The 16,426-nt window shown below is 42.9% G+C and overlaps 1 protein-coding gene across 3 annotated transcripts; it reads right to left on the reverse strand.

The window, feature by feature from the left end:
* Positions 1-1,825: 1,825 nt before the first annotated feature.
* Prdx1 (peroxiredoxin 1) lies at positions 1,826-16,426 on the reverse strand. Of its 3 annotated transcripts, none has more exons than XM_052715349.1 (6): positions 16,266-16,426; positions 14,206-14,322; positions 9,728-9,881; positions 9,167-9,289; positions 7,303-7,433; positions 1,826-2,140 (listed from the first exon to the last, which is right to left on the reverse strand). In XM_052715349.1, the coding sequence occupies exons 2-6, from the start codon at positions 14,309-14,311 to the stop codon at positions 2,055-2,057; spliced, it is 600 nt and encodes a 199-aa protein (XP_052571309.1). In that variant the 5' UTR covers positions 14,312-14,322; positions 16,266-16,426; the 3' UTR covers positions 1,826-2,054. The 3 variants fall into 3 exon arrangements, with proteins under 3 accessions (XP_052571309.1, XP_052571310.1, XP_052571311.1); XM_052715350.1 differs by lacking the exon at positions 16,266-16,426 and adding an exon at positions 16,006-16,198; XM_052715351.1 differs by lacking the exon at positions 16,266-16,426 and adding an exon at positions 15,837-15,853.

Genomic DNA, 16,426 nt, shown 5'->3' on the forward strand with positions numbered 1-16,426 from the left:
GGAGATTCTGCTTTTGTTCCCACAGAAAGCCAGAGGCTATGGATTTGTTCCACATTAAGATACATCAGGTTTGACCAGCCAAGACCCCCTGAAAGGTGACACCAAGGCCCAGATGATCCAACATCCAAAATGGTTTCAAGGCAACTGGCTCAGACGATACAGCCTCACGGACTACTCCATGATCCTAAAATTTTCTTTGTTTCCCCAGAAGATACAGCGCCCCCCTCCAGCAGGAAGTAATAAGAGAAGCTAAGCCCAAATTCCCAAATACACCAAGCTGACTTTGGAGATGTGTAAAGGTTAAAACCTTCCTTTTTAAGAAAAGAAAAGGGGAAGTGCTGTGGGATGGTCTGTATGCAAATGTGTTGCTGATTGGTCAATAAATAAATCACTGATTGGCCCGTGGCCAGGCAGGAAGTATAGGCGGGACAAGGAGGAGAATAGAGCTGGGAAGTGGAAGGCTGAGTCAGGAGACACCGCCAGCCGCCATGATGAGAAACAGCATGTAAAGATGCCGGTAAGCCACGAGCCATGTGGCAGGGTATAGATTAATGGAAATGGATTAATTTAAGCTGTAAGAACAGTTAGCAAGAAGCCTGCCACGGCCATACAGTTTGCAACCAATATAAGGCTCTGTGTTTACTTGGTCGGGTCTGAGTGGCCGTGGGACTGGCGGGTGACAGAGATTTGTCCTGACTGTGGGCCAGGCAGGAAAACTCTAGCTACACAGGTGTTTATGAAATCCTTACACAGTCATGCTGGAGTTGTGGGTAGTGCAGAGTAGAGTGCTGTCCACACAGGTAAACCTCTTAATCTTTCTTTTTTTCTTTTTTTGGTTTTTCGAGACAGGGTTTCTCTGTGTAGCTTTGGAGCCTGTCCTGGAACTTGCTCTGTAGACCAGGCTGGCCTCGAACTCAGAGATCCACCTGCTTCTGCCTCCGGAGTACTACTCTGATATTTTCTTGTGCCTTCACTTCTCTAGTACTGGTATTACAGGTATGTCCCATTACACCATTTATGTGGCAGTAGAGTTAGAACACACTGGTTAATTTGTCAACTTGACAGTAAACTAGTCTCCTGGGAGAGGAAACCCCAACTGAAGAATTGTCTAGATGAGACTGGGCTGTGGCATTTTTTTGTGTGTGTGGGGGGGGTGTCTAACTGACTTAGAAGGGCCCAGTCCACTGCACAATACCATTCCTAGGCAGCAGCTGGTCCCACCCCCAGCTGCAAAGCAGAACACCAGGTAAGCACTCTACCAAGAGCTATACCTCCAGCCCTGAGGCAGCTCTTAAACTTAATTTTTTTAAGAATAGCAGAGGCGATGGAGATAGCTCAGCCATAAAGTGCTCTTTATGAGGAAATGAATTAGGTCCATGGAACTCCTCTATCAAAAAAGAAGCCAAGCATGATAGGCCGTGCTTATAAAACCAGCACTGGAGAGAGAAGCAGATCCTGAGTTTGCTAGCCACATCTACATGTCAAGTTCCATATCAGTAAGAGATCCTGCCTCAAAAAGTAAGGGACTGGAGAGATGGCTAGTGGTTAGGACATTTGCTGCTTGCTACTCTTGCAGTAGACCCAGGTTCAATTCCCAGCACCCACAACTGTGGCTGACAATAATCCCCATAGGGGATACAACAGGCAGGTACATAGTGCATATGCAAGGAAAAGATTCATACATATAAATCCTTTGGAAGAAAATTTAAAAAAGTAAATAGCACCTGAACACTCTCTGGCTTCCACATTTACACACAAACAACATACAACACACACGTTCATCTACACCAAAAAATCTACTATTGCCTTAAAATGAATCACCAAGTTCTCAGAGATCAAGTTTAATGGATACTAAAAAAAAGAACAACAGGTTGATTTCTGCAACTCACAATAAACCTCAGGCTATTCCCAATAGTGGAAGAAAGGCTAACCGCCCCCAGTACTGTAGGAAAGGGATGTCTTGTATCACACCACATTTTGTTTAAGCACGAACAGAGTACAAGAAATTTTCTTCTGGTTGACCAATGCAGCCTGGCAGAAAAATGGCCCAGTGCTCACTTCTGCTTAGAGAAATATTCTCTGCTCTTTTGGACATCAGGCTTGATGGTATCACTGCCAGGTTTCCAGCCGGCAGGGCACACTGCAAGAGAAAGGTATCACTAATTATTAACCTGCTCAGTGGAGTGTATCTGCCTCCCTCATCTGTATGAACAAAGGGCTGTCTTGCTATGGTGGCACACACTGGCAAGATATGCTGAAGAAATGGACACAGGAGAATTATGAGTTCGAGGTCAGCCTAGACTACAAATTTTGCATGAGGTCAGCCTAGACTACAAATTTTGCATGGCCCATGCCTTTACTCCAGCACTCAAGAAGCAGAAGCAGCCAAATCTCTGGAAATCCAAGGCTGGCCTAGTCTACATAGTGAATTCCAGGCAAGTGAGAGAGATCTGTTTCAAAAAAACAAAAAACAAAAACCACAAGGTAGCCCTGTGTGGGCATGAGCTCAGGAGTTGGCCCCACCCCTTGCTGGCATGGGATGATCATGAAGGTGAGCTGGCCTGCCCCTTACCAGCTACCACATGGCTCTCCACAGTATATGGCTTCTGGGAGAAAGATACACTTTTCCTTGGGGGGAGGGGCTGGCCAGTAGGAGTTTGAACATGCTCTAAGTATATGGCCAACACAAAATTGACTTAAATTTGTTTTTTTGGGGGGTGGGAGTGGACAGGGGTGAATGATATAAGATTCCCAAATCAAAAATCCAAACCAAACCACAAAGCTGGGAATGGCTTGTGCCTACTAATCCCAGGACTCAAGTACTTGCCACAGCGGGAAGCCAGTCTAGGCCAAATTCCAAGCTAGTCTTGATGGGAGACTATCTCAAAATGCAAAAGTAGCCAAATAGCACACGCCTTTATAATCCCAGAGGCAAGCAGATCTCAGGCCAGCCTGGTCTACAAAGTGAGTTCTACAACAGCCAGAGCTGTTACACAGAAAAAGCCTGTCTCAAAAAAACAAAAAACAAAACAAAACAACAACAAAAAACCAAAAACCTAAACAAAAAAAAGTAAAAGGAAACCTAGAGCGGCTGGAGAGAGAGCTTAGTGTATACTAACACCAGACAGTGTACAACTGCCTGGAACTCAACACCCTCTAGATGCTGCTAGCACCTGCTCAGACCCACCCACACATACATAACTTTAATAAATAATCTTTAAAAAAAACACAAAGAAGACTGGAGATACATAATATAGCCCAGTAGTATAGTACAGTGTTTGCCTAGTATGCCCAAGGCCCTAGGTTTAACCCTTAATATTACATGCCTGCTGCCAAAGTGTTTAAAAAAAAAAATCTGATGCTGGGGAGGCAAAAAAAACAATATAAATCTTGTCCTAGGGTAACTCAACTTTGTAATCTGTCACTTAAGCTTTTGGTATAAGGCTAAAAAAGTTTCACCACAGCCCTAACCTACTATTATAGATAGATCACTTATTTGCACCCAAAATCTAAGCAATAAAACTTCATCTGCACTTACATATAACAATAAACTGTCTGAAGGGCAGTGGTGATGCACACCTTTAATTCCAGCACTTGGGAGGCAAAGGCAGGCTGATCTCTGTGAGTTCAAGGCCAGCCTGGTCTACAGGGTAAGTTCTAGTACAGTCAGTAGTTACACAAAGACACCCTGTCTGGAAAAACCAAAAAGAAAAAAAAAAAAAAAACCTGTCTAAAATATACATAACAAGACATTAAGATTTATAGAAGGGCTAATAATTCACATGCTGTATACAATTTTATGTATGCTTCACATACTACTTAAATTAAGAAAAAAAGGGAAGAGGTAACAAACCATCCTTGAAAGCCAAGTAGTTAATAAGCTAATTTAAAGCCAGGAGGTGATGTCAGGTGCAACCTACCATACCTAACTGCTCCTACTTCAGCATTAACTGCGAAACTACAAAAGAGCACTTGTACGAATGCCGCTTCACTAATAACTGCCCTCTACTTCCATCTTTCACACCCTTAGGAAAAAGTGTGAGAATGGCTGTATTTTCTGCATAACAACTTCAAGCTAGAAATAAAGGCAAAGGAAATCTGATTTTTCCACTTCCATTTGAGACATGTATTCATCAAAGTCTAGTAATACAAACAAGTATGGTGGGTGACTCGGAAGGCAGAGGCAGGCGGTCTACATATCGAGTTTCAGGCCAGTCCAGGCAGCACTATATAGTAAGATCCTGTCTCCAAGGGAAAAAAAAAAGGTAGTAATACAGCAGAAAGAAATCTCAATTTCTTTTGTGAAAATAAGAGGGAAGCCTCGATTAATCCAAAGATGATGGCCTCAATATCAGACTGTGGTCAATTCTGAGTACTGAAAACATGGAACAAGAACTAAATGAGAGGACTAGAGAGACGGCTCAGCAGCATTCTAGCACCCAATGGCTCCGGGTTTATGATAAGACCTTTAGACACTCGAACAACATATGTTCCTTTTACTTTAGCAGTGACCCTCACTCAATACTATGGAGCAATCTCAGAAGCAGTCAGACTAACGTCCATACATGCAAATACTTTAAAATTATCTGAGCTTACTGTCCGATTATCAGCCTTCCACACTAGCCAAACACCTTTAGATCACTCAGATGTTCAATTAATCCATATTCTAACAGCTTTAACCTTCTGTAAGAGACAAAACTAGGGGCTGGAGAGATGGCTCAGAGGTTAAGAGCACTGACTGCTCTTCCAGAGGTCCCGAGTTCAATTCCCAGCAACTACATGGTGGCTCACAACCATCAGTAATGAGATCTGGTGCTCTCTTCTGGCCTGCTGTCATTTATGCTGTATACATAATAAAAAAAAATTAAAAAAAATTTAAAAAAAGAGGCAAAACCAGAATTTTAACAGGCCTCTAAAAGTGAGTATGATTATTTACCTTTCTCTCTCCAGCCCTACCCTCAAAGCATGAGATTATAAACATAAGGAACATGTTAACAGCACAGACACCTGGTCCAGGGGGCTATATTCTATTTAATACTTGACTAAAAATTAAAAGTGGGACCAGCAAAATGGCTTAGTGGGTAAACACACTTCCCAGATAAGTCTGACAAGCTAAGTGTGGTGATGACCAGAACCCTCAGTGGAAGCAAAGAACTGACGCTAGAGTTGTCCTCTGACCTCCACTGGTGCATCACGGCACACATCCACATATACAAAATAAAATTTAAAACAATAATGTAAACAAGAGGAGGGGCTGGAAAAATGGCTCAGCAGTTAAGAGCACTGGTTGCTCTTCCAGAGGACCCAGAATCAATAGGCAGCAATGGTGGCTCATACTTCTATTCCTAGCACTTGGGATGCTGAGGAAGATTTGTAGGAATCTGAAGACAGGCTGGGCTACATAGTTGAAGGCCAGCATTGATTACATAGGAAGATACTATCTCATCTCAAAAAAGAGAAACATACCAAATCATGTTTAGAATTTACAAGGATTACGCTTTCTTTGTATGTCTATGAATGTTTTACTTATATGTATGTCTCTGAACCACATGCATGCAGTACCTGAGGAAACCAGAAGAGGACGTCTGATCTCCAGGGACAGAAGTAACAGAAATTGTGAGCTGTCTGTCATGTGGGTGGAACAGAATGTCTTAACCACTGAACCATCTCTCTAACCCCTATTTTTTTTTCCTGTTAAGATTTATTTTTTAAATTTTCTTTCATTTTTACTTTATGAGTATTTTGCCTGCATGTATGTGTGTGCACCACATTGTATCCAATGCCCAAGAAGACCAGAAGAGGGTATCAGATTCCCTTGAACTGGAGTTACAAGATAGTTGTGAGCCACCCTGCAGGTTCTGGTAATCAAACCATAGTCCTCTGAAAGAGCAGCCGCTGCTCTGAATCCCTGAGCCATTTCTCCAGCACTTATTACTTTTAATTTGTGTCTCTGTGTATGTATGAATATCCAGAGACCATGAAGAGGATGTCAGCTCCTCTGGAGCGAGAATGACAGGCAAATATTTATGAGTAACTTGGTATGAATGCTGAGGACTGAATTCAGGTCTTCTGGAAGAGCTGCAAGTGCTCCTAACTCCTGAGCTATTTTCCAGTTGCCTTCCTTAAACACTTTTGGGAGACCTTGTCTTGGATACCTGAAACTTGCCATGTAGAATACAATGGCCTTGCTAGGCAATAGTGTCACATGACTTTAATCCCAGACAAAGACTTAATTAACTCTTTAGCCCAGGTTGTCTTGAAATTGCACATGCTAGAATTACAGAACTGAGCCAGTGCAAGTAGCAAGAACAGACTTCTACATGGCAAAATAATTCCTTTGACTCTAAAACTTTACCTCATCTTCTTCTCTATTTCTCACACACCTACCCTACCCCACTCTTTTTTGAGCAGGTAGCCCTAAAACTCACTGTAGCCCTGTAACTCACTAACTAGCCTCTATGAGCCTGACCTCATGATCCTCGGGCCTCTTCCTCCCAGAAGTGCTAGGATTATACTAAGTTACATCTTCAGCCCCAAAAATAAATTGACACCATGTGGGCTGGACACAAACCTCAGGAATTCACAGGTTAGAAGTTACCACTGAACTACATTCCTAGCAACCATAAATAATTTTTTAAGATTTTATGTGTATGAGTTTTTTGCCTGTACCACATACATGCCTTGTGCCCTTGGAGATCAGAAGAGGGCGCTGGTCCTCCCAGAACTGGAATTATAATAGACTATTTGTGATAGACATGTGTGTGCTAGGGATCAAATCCAGGTCCTCTACAAGAGAGCAAGTTCATTTAACCTCTTAAGCTCCTAATTTAAAAAAAAAATTTTTTTATTTTTTATTTTAGGTACATTGGTGTTTTGTCTACATGTATGTCTGTGTGAGGGTGCCAGATCCCCTGAAACTGGAATTCTAGACAGTGTAAGCTGCCATGAGGATGCTGGGAATTGAACCTGGATCCTCTGGAAGAGCAACCAGTGCTCTTAATCTCTGATCCGTCTCTCCAGCCTTCGAGCTCCTTATACATTTAAAAAAAAAAAAAAAAAAAAGGCAAAAACAAAAACCTTTCCACCAAGTATGGTGCATGCATTTAACCCCAGCACAGGTGGATCTCTGAGTTTGAGGTCAACCTGGTCAACAGGGCAAGTTTTAGGACAGCCAAAGTTACACAGAGAAACCCTGTCTTGAAAAATAAAAAACAAACACTTCCATTTCTTGCATAGACACAATTACCCAATAGCCTTTGCACCCTACCATACTGCTGTCTCATTAGCAGGTAGATGACTTACCTTCACCATGCTTGTCAGTGTACTGGAAGGCCTGCACTAGTCTCAGAATCTCATCCACAGAGCGGCCAACAGGAAGATCATTTATAGTGATCTGTCGAAGGATACCTTTATCATCAATAATAAAGAGGCCCCTGGGTGGAAGAGATTGAAGAATTGAGAAAGAGGCATTACAAGTCAAAGTTTTGCACAGAAGTCCTAAGGAAATGAATGGACTGTTCTATAAGAGTTATACTAGCCTACTATTAGTGTGACCACTACACTGAAAAATGCAATGAGAAATAGATGCAGCTCAGTTGGCAGCATGCTTATCAAGCATGCAGAAAACCCTGGGTTTGATCCCCAGGACCACATAAACCAGAAGGAGTAGTGAACAAAAGAAAAGTGGAAACAGTAGATCAGGAGTACAAGAACATCCTCAGCTATCAGACACCATGTCCAAAATAAAATGGGTTGGAGGATAGGCATAGCAGCACATACCTACAAGTTCTAGTTCCCAGGAGGCTGAGAAGAGGATCACTAGTATGAGGTCAACTTGAACTATATAGCAAATTCAAAGCCAATTTGAGCTATATCATAACAAAATTGTCTCAAAAATAAAACAAAGAGGCTGGGGAAAAAAGTAAAGTGATGCTCTTCCAAGTATGAGCACCCGAATTTGAGCCCCAGAACCCATTAAAAAAATAAATTACGGGCTGGAGAGATGGCTCAGAGGTTAAGAGCAGTAGCTGTTCTTCCAGAGGTCCTGAGTTCAATTCCCAGCAACCACATGGTGGCTCACAACCATCTGTAATGACATCTGGTGCCCTCTTCTGGTGTGAAGGCATGCAGGCAGGACACGGTACATAATAAATAAATCTTTTTTTTTTTTTTTTTTTTTTTTTTTTTTTTTTTTTTTTTTGGTTTTTCGAGACAGGGTTTCTCTGTGTAGCTTTGCGCCTTTCCTGGAACTCACTTGGTAGTCCAGGCTGGCCTCGAACTCACAGAGATCCACCTGGCTCTGCCTCCCGAGTGCTGGGATTAAAGGCGTGCGCCACCACCGCCCGGCTCATAATAAATAAATCTTAAAAAAATAAAAAAATAAAAAATAAATAAATAAATAAATTACCTCGGAGCGGTGGTGGTGGTGGTGGTGGTGCTGGTGCACGCCTTTAATCTCAGCACTCGGGAGGCAGAGGCAGGTGGATCTCTGTGAGTTCGAGGCCAGCCTGGTCTCCAAAGTGAGTTCCAGGAAAGGCACAAAGCAACACAGAGAAACCCTGTCTCGAAAAACCAAAAAAAAAAAAAAATTAAAGAAAATAAAAAATTACCAAACAAGTAATCTCACCTTTAAAAAATAAAATAAATTACGAAAAAAAAAATCAAGGAGTTGGAGAGATGGCTCAGAGATTAAGAGTACTGGCTGCCCTCTCCAGAGGACCTAAGTTTGATTCTGAGCACTGGAATGGTGCCTCACAACCATTTTTAGCTCCAGTTCCAGGGGATCCAATGGGCATAGGTGGTACACATACACACATGTATGCAAACATCCAAACACAACACATACAATAAATATGTATTTAAAATTAAGCACACAATCCCAACACTGAGGAGGCAGAAACAGGCAAGTCCTTGAGACTTACTTACCAGCCAGCCCAGCCTACCTGGCAAGTCTGTAGCCAATGGGACACTATCTCTAAAAAACAGTGGACACTGTCTGAGAACAACACTCCAGGTCTTCTGACATCCACAGGGCACATACACAATGAAAATGACATGAGGAAAGATGCTCCTCAGATCATGTGTTCTGGCTTTTCCAAATAAATGACTATTAGCTAACAAGACCATTCTCATAGTAACTGCCACCTCCCACCCTTAAAGTACATACCTGAAAGAGATGCCTTCATCAGCCTTTAAGACTCCATAATCCTGAGCAATGGTACGCTTGGGATCTGATACCAAAGGAATGTTCATGGGTCCCAATCCTCCTTGTTTCTTGGGTGTATTAATCCTAAAGCAAAAGGCATTCTTAGAATCCATTCATTCAAACATTTGTGAAGCAAGAATATTAGCTGGACCTCATCTTTCAGATACCCTTTCCCAAAACACTTTTTCCAACAGTAAACTGAAGGGCTTGATGACAAGAGTGGTCATCAGTCTATATCAGACAACAGCAACTCAAGCTGATGTGCCTCTGCTGCTAGGCAGAGAAAGGAAGTTGGAGCCCAGAAGCCAATACTTAAGTCTACTGCCAAACCTCTAAACTTGTTCAAGAAATCCACAACATACTGCCAGGTGTTGTGGTATACTCCTGTATTCCCAGCTACTCATGAAGCTAAGGCTGGAGATACTACAAAATGAAAGAACGCTGACCTGAGTTACGTATTAACCCCGACTCAAAAACAAAAAGCAAAAAATTCCACATGCGAAATGGGACCAAAAACTTTACCATGCCAGATGACAGAAGTGAGAATCCACAGAAGCTCCAATCACTTGGCAATTGAGTTTCTTAAATTCTTCTGCCCTATCACTGAAAGCAATGATCTCAGTGGGGCACACAAAAGTAAAATCAAGAGGATAAAAGAAGAATACGACATATTTTCCTGGGGAGGAAAAATAAGTAATCAAAAGGTTAGCTTTGAAACTGAGTTTCTGATCTAGGGGTGCTATTACACGCCTGTAATCCTAGCACTCAGGGCAGGAGGACTGCTGTGAGTTTGAGGCCAGCCTGAACTACACAGTAAGAACCAGATAAGCCAGGGTTAGAGACAATCAATGAAAACAAGAAATTCCTACAATATTCCTTTGCAAAGATCTTTTCCTATGGAAGACTTTTAAAGTTAACGACAGACACAGTTATCACACAATGTTAGGATGCTCAATAAAGATGGCTCTTAGAAGTTACCTTTATACCAAGAAAGCCTGAAGTAAAGCCATTTCTTCTATTTCAATTCTATATTATTTGCCTCTATATTCTTTGAATGCTAACTATAGAATAAACAGTATTCAGCCTAATTCTGATCTTCTGAGAGGCTAATATTAGCACACACATCAAGTTATTTCAATGATAAAAAGGAGAGGGGCGGCAAGGATGGACTTTATTATAAACAGTACCTAGAAAATGAAGTGTGGTGGTACATTCAGAAAGCAAAGGCAAAATGGATGGATGTCTCTCTCCTCTACTGTAAAATGATGAGTCCAAAGAGGAAGTCAGGGTGGAATACAGTGGCAGAAAAATAGTCAGAGACCAGCCTGAGCTACATAGCGAGCTCCAGGCCAGCTCCCAGATACATAGTAAGACAATCTCCAAAAAAGCAACCACCCACCCCAAAACACACACACACACACACACACACACACACACACACACACACACACACACACACACACACACACACACACACACACACGGTGTGGTAACTAACTCTGGCTGTAATCTAGCTTTCAGGAGACAAAAGCAGGAAAATCAAAAGTTCAAGACCAGCCTAGGCTATTTAATAAATTCCAAGCTAACCTGGACTACAGGAGACTCTGTCAAAAACAAAACAACCGCCTGGTGGTGGCAGCACTGGGGGGGGGGGGAGAGGCAGATCGATCTGAGTTCAAGGCCAGCCTGGTTTACAGAGCAAGTTCCAGGACAGTCAGGGCTACAGAGAAACACCGTCTCAAAAAAAACAAAAACAAAAAACAACCAACAACAACAAAAGTTGGGGGTAGAAATTCAAGGCCATTATCCTAGGACTTGGGAGGTAGGGACAGGAGAATCAGGAGTTTGAGGTCATAGAACAGTTAAGAGCTGGCTACTCTCCTAGAGGTCCCAGATTTAATTCCCAGTATCCGCATGATGGCTCACAACTGTCTAATTCCAATACCAGGGGGTCCAAGACACTCTCCTGGCCTCTTGAAGCACCAGACATACATGTATGATAGACATATATGCAGACAAACACCCACACACATAAAATAACTAAATTTAATAATAAAATAAAAAAGACAAACCAACAACGAAGACAGAAAGTAAAGACGGCCTTTATGCAATGATGGAAGAATAATTAGGCAATCTCATGGGTAAATTTCTCCCTTTCTATCTTGTTATGGGCAGGGTTTCTTGTTTCTGTTGTTAAGATGTGGTACAACAGACTAGTTAGCTCCATCTATTTAGAATAGCATTAGTGGGATTATAGAAGCCAACCAATGAATCCTATTTTTATGTAGGTTCCATGGACTGAAATAAATCTGAGTCCTCAGGCTTGTGCAGTAAGTACTTGCATCTGATGAACATGTTCCCAGCCTTCATGGGCTATGTTTAAGTAATTTCATGAATCACAACACAAGTGTGTTCCTAACAAGCCCAACAGGACCTAACTAGAAAAATTTTACACCAAAAGTACCCAAAGTACTGGTATAAGGTAACAGGCCTTCTAGTTCCATTTTCCTTTAGTAACTCAGATTATCACTAAAGTAAATCTTTAGATGGGCCATGAAGCCTCTCACCATACCTAATGGTTGAACTGGAACATTTCCAAATATCCACTTATTTTTGGGTAGCAACTACGTCTGAAAGTCAAAACAAGCAGTCCTTGACTCATCTAAGCAATCTCTCTGTGGCTTTGCTTAACAAGCACTTTGAAGCCTCAGTAGACCCAGCCCTACAGGGCAGAGAGCAACTACTCCCTAGACCATGTGCCAGGGTCACCTCCCTGGAGGTGCATTTTTTTTTTTTTTTTTAAAGATTTATTTATTTATTGTGTATAGTGTCCTGCTTGCATGTATGCCTACATGCCAGAAGAGGGCACCAGATCTCATTATAGATGGTGGTGAGCCACCATGTGGGTGCTGGGAATTGAACTCAGGACCTCTGGAAGAGCAGCCAGTGCTCTTAACCACTGAGCCATCTCTCCAGGCCCATGGAGGTGCATTTTAAACTGTTTGCTCTAAGAGATATTTTCCATAGGGCCCACAGTAGCTGTTCTCATCCCAACAACAAAGTCTGATGTCAGAGAATTTAACTGAGCATTTTACCCAAAAGCTATCTCCAGAAACTTATGTACCACTAAGAAAGGTACAATTAATACCAGCATTTAAGCCTTGTAACTAAAGAATCCGTGTTCTCAATGGTCCCAAAAGAACTAGCTACTGAGGCTGTAAGGAAGGAGAGAAGAATGGCAATCAGAGATAGCTCAGCAGTTATGAGTATTCGTGCTGCTCTTTCAAAGGACTCAACGGACTGTTGGGATCCAAGCAGCCACACAGCAGCTCACAACCATCTGTAACTACAGTTCCAAGAGCTCCAACACCCATGCACACAAGCAGTGTTGTGTGTGCAGGTAAAACTCACACACATAAAAATAAATAGCCCTTAAAAACTAATTAATTTATTATTGCTTTTTTTTGAGACAGGGTATCACTAAGCAGCTTTGGCTGGCCTGAAATCCAGAGACCCACTTGATGCACCACTACACTCAGCTGGGGAGTCAATTTTTTTAAAAAGAAAGGAGGGAAGGTAGAACATTAGCAGAATCTGTCAAGTATCTGTATGAAACCATGGCAAACAAAATGTAACTGCAGTTACCAAGTTTTCCCTGTGAGCAGAAGCAAAGCCACAGCTCCAAAGATTTGATGTGAAAGACTAAATGTAGTAAAGTTTTCTTAAAACAAGAGATGAAGGGGACTACAAAGATGGCTCAGAGGTTAATCACAATGGCTGCTCCTCCCGAGGTCCAGTACAGATGTGGGGGCTCACAAAAATCTATAGTTCCAGTCCCAGGGGATCCAATGTCCCCCTATTTGTGTGCACATGGTGCACAGAAAAAAAAAACCACCCATACACATAAAAATAAAAAATGTTTTAAAAGTTTTCCAACTTAAGGCCGGGCTATGGTGGCACACGCCTTTAGTCCCAGCACTCAGGAGGCGAAGTCAGACAAATCTCTGAGTTCAAGGCCAGCCTGGTCTACAAGTGAGTTCCAGGACAGCCAGGGCTACACAGAGAAACCCTGTCTTAAACCCCACCCCCCAAAAAAGAGGAATGGCCAGGACAGCCAGAGCTGTTACACAGAGAAACCCTGTCTCGAAAAACACCCCCAAAAAAAGAGAGGGGGAGAAGGCCAAGCACTGATGGCAGACACTTTTAATGAAAGCAAACCTACGTATCAACGTCCAGGTCAACCAGGGGATAGTGAGATGAGACCTTGTCTCAAACAAGCAAACAAAAAAGAAAAGAAAGGGGTTGGAGAGATGGCTCAGGTTAAGAGCACTGGCTGTTCTTCCAGAGGTCCTGAGTTCAATTCCCAGCACCCACAAGGTAGCTCACAACCACCTGTAATGAGTCTGGTGCCCTCTTCTGGCCTGTAGGGACACATGCAGGCAGAACACTGTATGCATAATAAATCTTTAAAAAAAAAAAAAGGAAAGAACCAAAAGAGGGGGAAAAAAACTACAAAGAAAAAAAAAAAAAAAGGAAAGAAAGAACCAGAGGGCACAGTGGCATATGCCTTTAATCCTAGTACAAAGGAGGCAGAGGCTGGAGGATCCCTATGAGTTCAAGGCCAGCCAGATGTAAATAGTGAGCTCCAGGATATGGAGAACTACATAGAGACCCTGTTTTTACAACACCAACTAGAGAGAGAGAGAGAGAGAGTGAGAGAGAGAGAGAGAGAGAGAGAGAGAGAGAGAGAGAGAGAGAGAGATGAGGGTGGAGGATGGAATTCAGTGGTAGAGGGTTGCTAGCATGTGTTGAGGCCCTAAATTCAATCCCCAGTACTTCAAAACTCAAGAATCTTTCCAATAATATAAGTACCACTAAAAAGGTAATCAGGTAAATGTAAGAGGCTTATATCTAGGATAACTACTCTTGTCCTAACCATGACTTCACTTCAACATGGAGACATATGAAGTGGCCTCTTGCCCAGTTTAGTTAATTCTTACCTTTGTATTCACTTAGGCTGATATCTTTGAATTGTCCATCTGGCATAACAGCTGTGGCTTTGAAGTTGGGGGCAGGATGCCCAATTTTTGCATTTCCTGAAGACATCTTGCTATCAGCTGAAAAGGGCAACAACAACAAAAATTGAAACAAGCCTGTTCTTCTAAATAACTAAGTGCTTTCACCTACCTAGGAACTTAACTGTAGCTCAATCATGGAACTGTCCAGTAGCTTTGAATACATTGTTTTATATTATTATAGTAAGCACAGGCTATCGCAGTCAAGGGTCACAACCCAAAAGCTCCAACTTCTGGGTAAAACAAGACTGAATATCAGCCTTTGTTTTCACTTACAAACAGCTCCACAGTCTAAATAAGTCAGCTCTACCACCCTTTCTGAACCAGTTTTTTCAACAGCATTTTATTCTATACATTCATTAGGCAGAAGCAGGAAAGAGGGGGAACAGACACAAGGATCCAAGCAACACAATGCCAGGACATTGGCATTTATTGTTTCAAAACTTTAGGTGTTGTGTTTAAAGCAGAAGTTCTCTATGCATAACTTGTTTGAAGCCAACCTAGGTTAAGTGAGCCCTTGCCTTAATTTTTTTTTTTTTTAAATAAAGGTTTCTGCCAGGGACAGTGAAGCACTCTGGATGCTAAGGAAGGAAGATACTGAGCTCAGGCAAGACTGAGAAAACTTGTCTCAAAAAGTTTCTGGATGTAAATCAAGGCACTTGCTACCTGATGACCTTAGTTCAATCCCCTGAACCTGCATAAAGATGGAGCAGGAACTCACTTCTACAGGTTGCCTTAACACCAGAGCCCAAACACATACATAAATGCTTTAAAAAAATTTTTTTTAAAGTTTCTGACCTCTGGGCCAATATCTTGGGGCAAAGGTATAGGAAGAGTCACTTTACCGGCAGGATTTGGGATAGCAAGTGTAAACTTGGGAAGTAGAAGCTGAAGGATCCGAGTTCAATTAGAGGACGGCCCTGGTTACAGGAAACCCTATCGTTAAAAAAAAAAAAAAAAAAAAAAAAAAACTAACAAACAAACAAAAAAAAAAAAACCCAAGTATTGTTAGAAACCGATTTTTGCTATTTAACCAGGTCAATACCAAGATAAATTGTTAAGATTTACACCATTAGGAGCTTTAGAGATGGCTCAAAGGTTAACAGCCTACACTGCTCTTTGCAGGGAACCCTGGCTCGGTTTCTGGCACCCACTTCGGGTGGTTCACAACCACCTGTAACTAGCTTCAGGGAGTCTCACACCTCTAACCTCCTCGAGCATCTGCACTCCCGTGCATGTACCCAGACATAGACCACATACACATAGTGAAAAAACTTAACCTAAAACAAAATTTACACCACTCAAGTCTGAATGCGCCAAGTTCCAAACTTCTTGGTTCATAACAGCAATAACCAAAAGGCTAGGAGCGTCGTTCATCGCAAACTTTTCGCTTTTTTTTTTTAACTCATTATCTTTAACCAAAGGGTTTTTTCCCCCCAAGGGCACGCTGCAGCTTAGCAACTACCTATCTAGTGTGATACACCATCTTCTTTATCTAACTTGCTTTGCAAGATGGCCTGGCACTTCCAAAACCCAACCAATCCGGGAAAACTGACTTCCAGCCGCTGCGAAGCTCCTTTAGAGGAATCGGCCGAGAACGCCCCAACTTGGCCGGACGGACGTAGGTTCCTGCCACTCACGCCATCACCCACCCCCAGCACTTCAGAAAGCACCGCGACACAAGCGGAGGGCGCGCAGTGAGTTTAGTCGAGCACTAAGCACTACCGGTTCCACGACGCTCTCTACCAGAGCCAGTTTCCACGGAGAGGAGGAAACTCAACGCTAGCCTCAGGTTCCAACAGGTCCGGGAACGAAGGGCCACGTGAAGAATGCGAGTAGCGTCCGAGCACTCGTGGGACCAGGCCTCGCCCGGCTGCCTCAGCCCGAGACCGCCCCTGCGGAGCTGGGCCCGGCCTGGGACAGAAAGAACCGGTGACCTGAGGCGCGAGCCTCGTTTCGCGCCCGCGCGATACCCGCACACTCACCAGGGCCGAGTCACAGGTCTCTGAGAAACACTCACGGCAAGGAAGGAAGACGACGCCCGAGACGTGCGCGGGGTGCAGCTTTTATAACCCACAAAGTTATCGCGAGACTCGGAGCGGGCCAGGGGTGCGGGAGGAGGGGGACCTGGCTGAGCCCCGCCCCG

The sequence above is a fragment of the Peromyscus californicus genome, unplaced genomic scaffold, assembly GCF_007827085.1.
Source record: "Peromyscus californicus insignis strain IS unplaced genomic scaffold, ASM782708v3 Scaffold_5__1_contigs__length_169319896, whole genome shotgun sequence".
Lineage (NCBI taxonomy): Eukaryota > Metazoa > Chordata > Mammalia > Rodentia > Cricetidae > Peromyscus > Peromyscus californicus.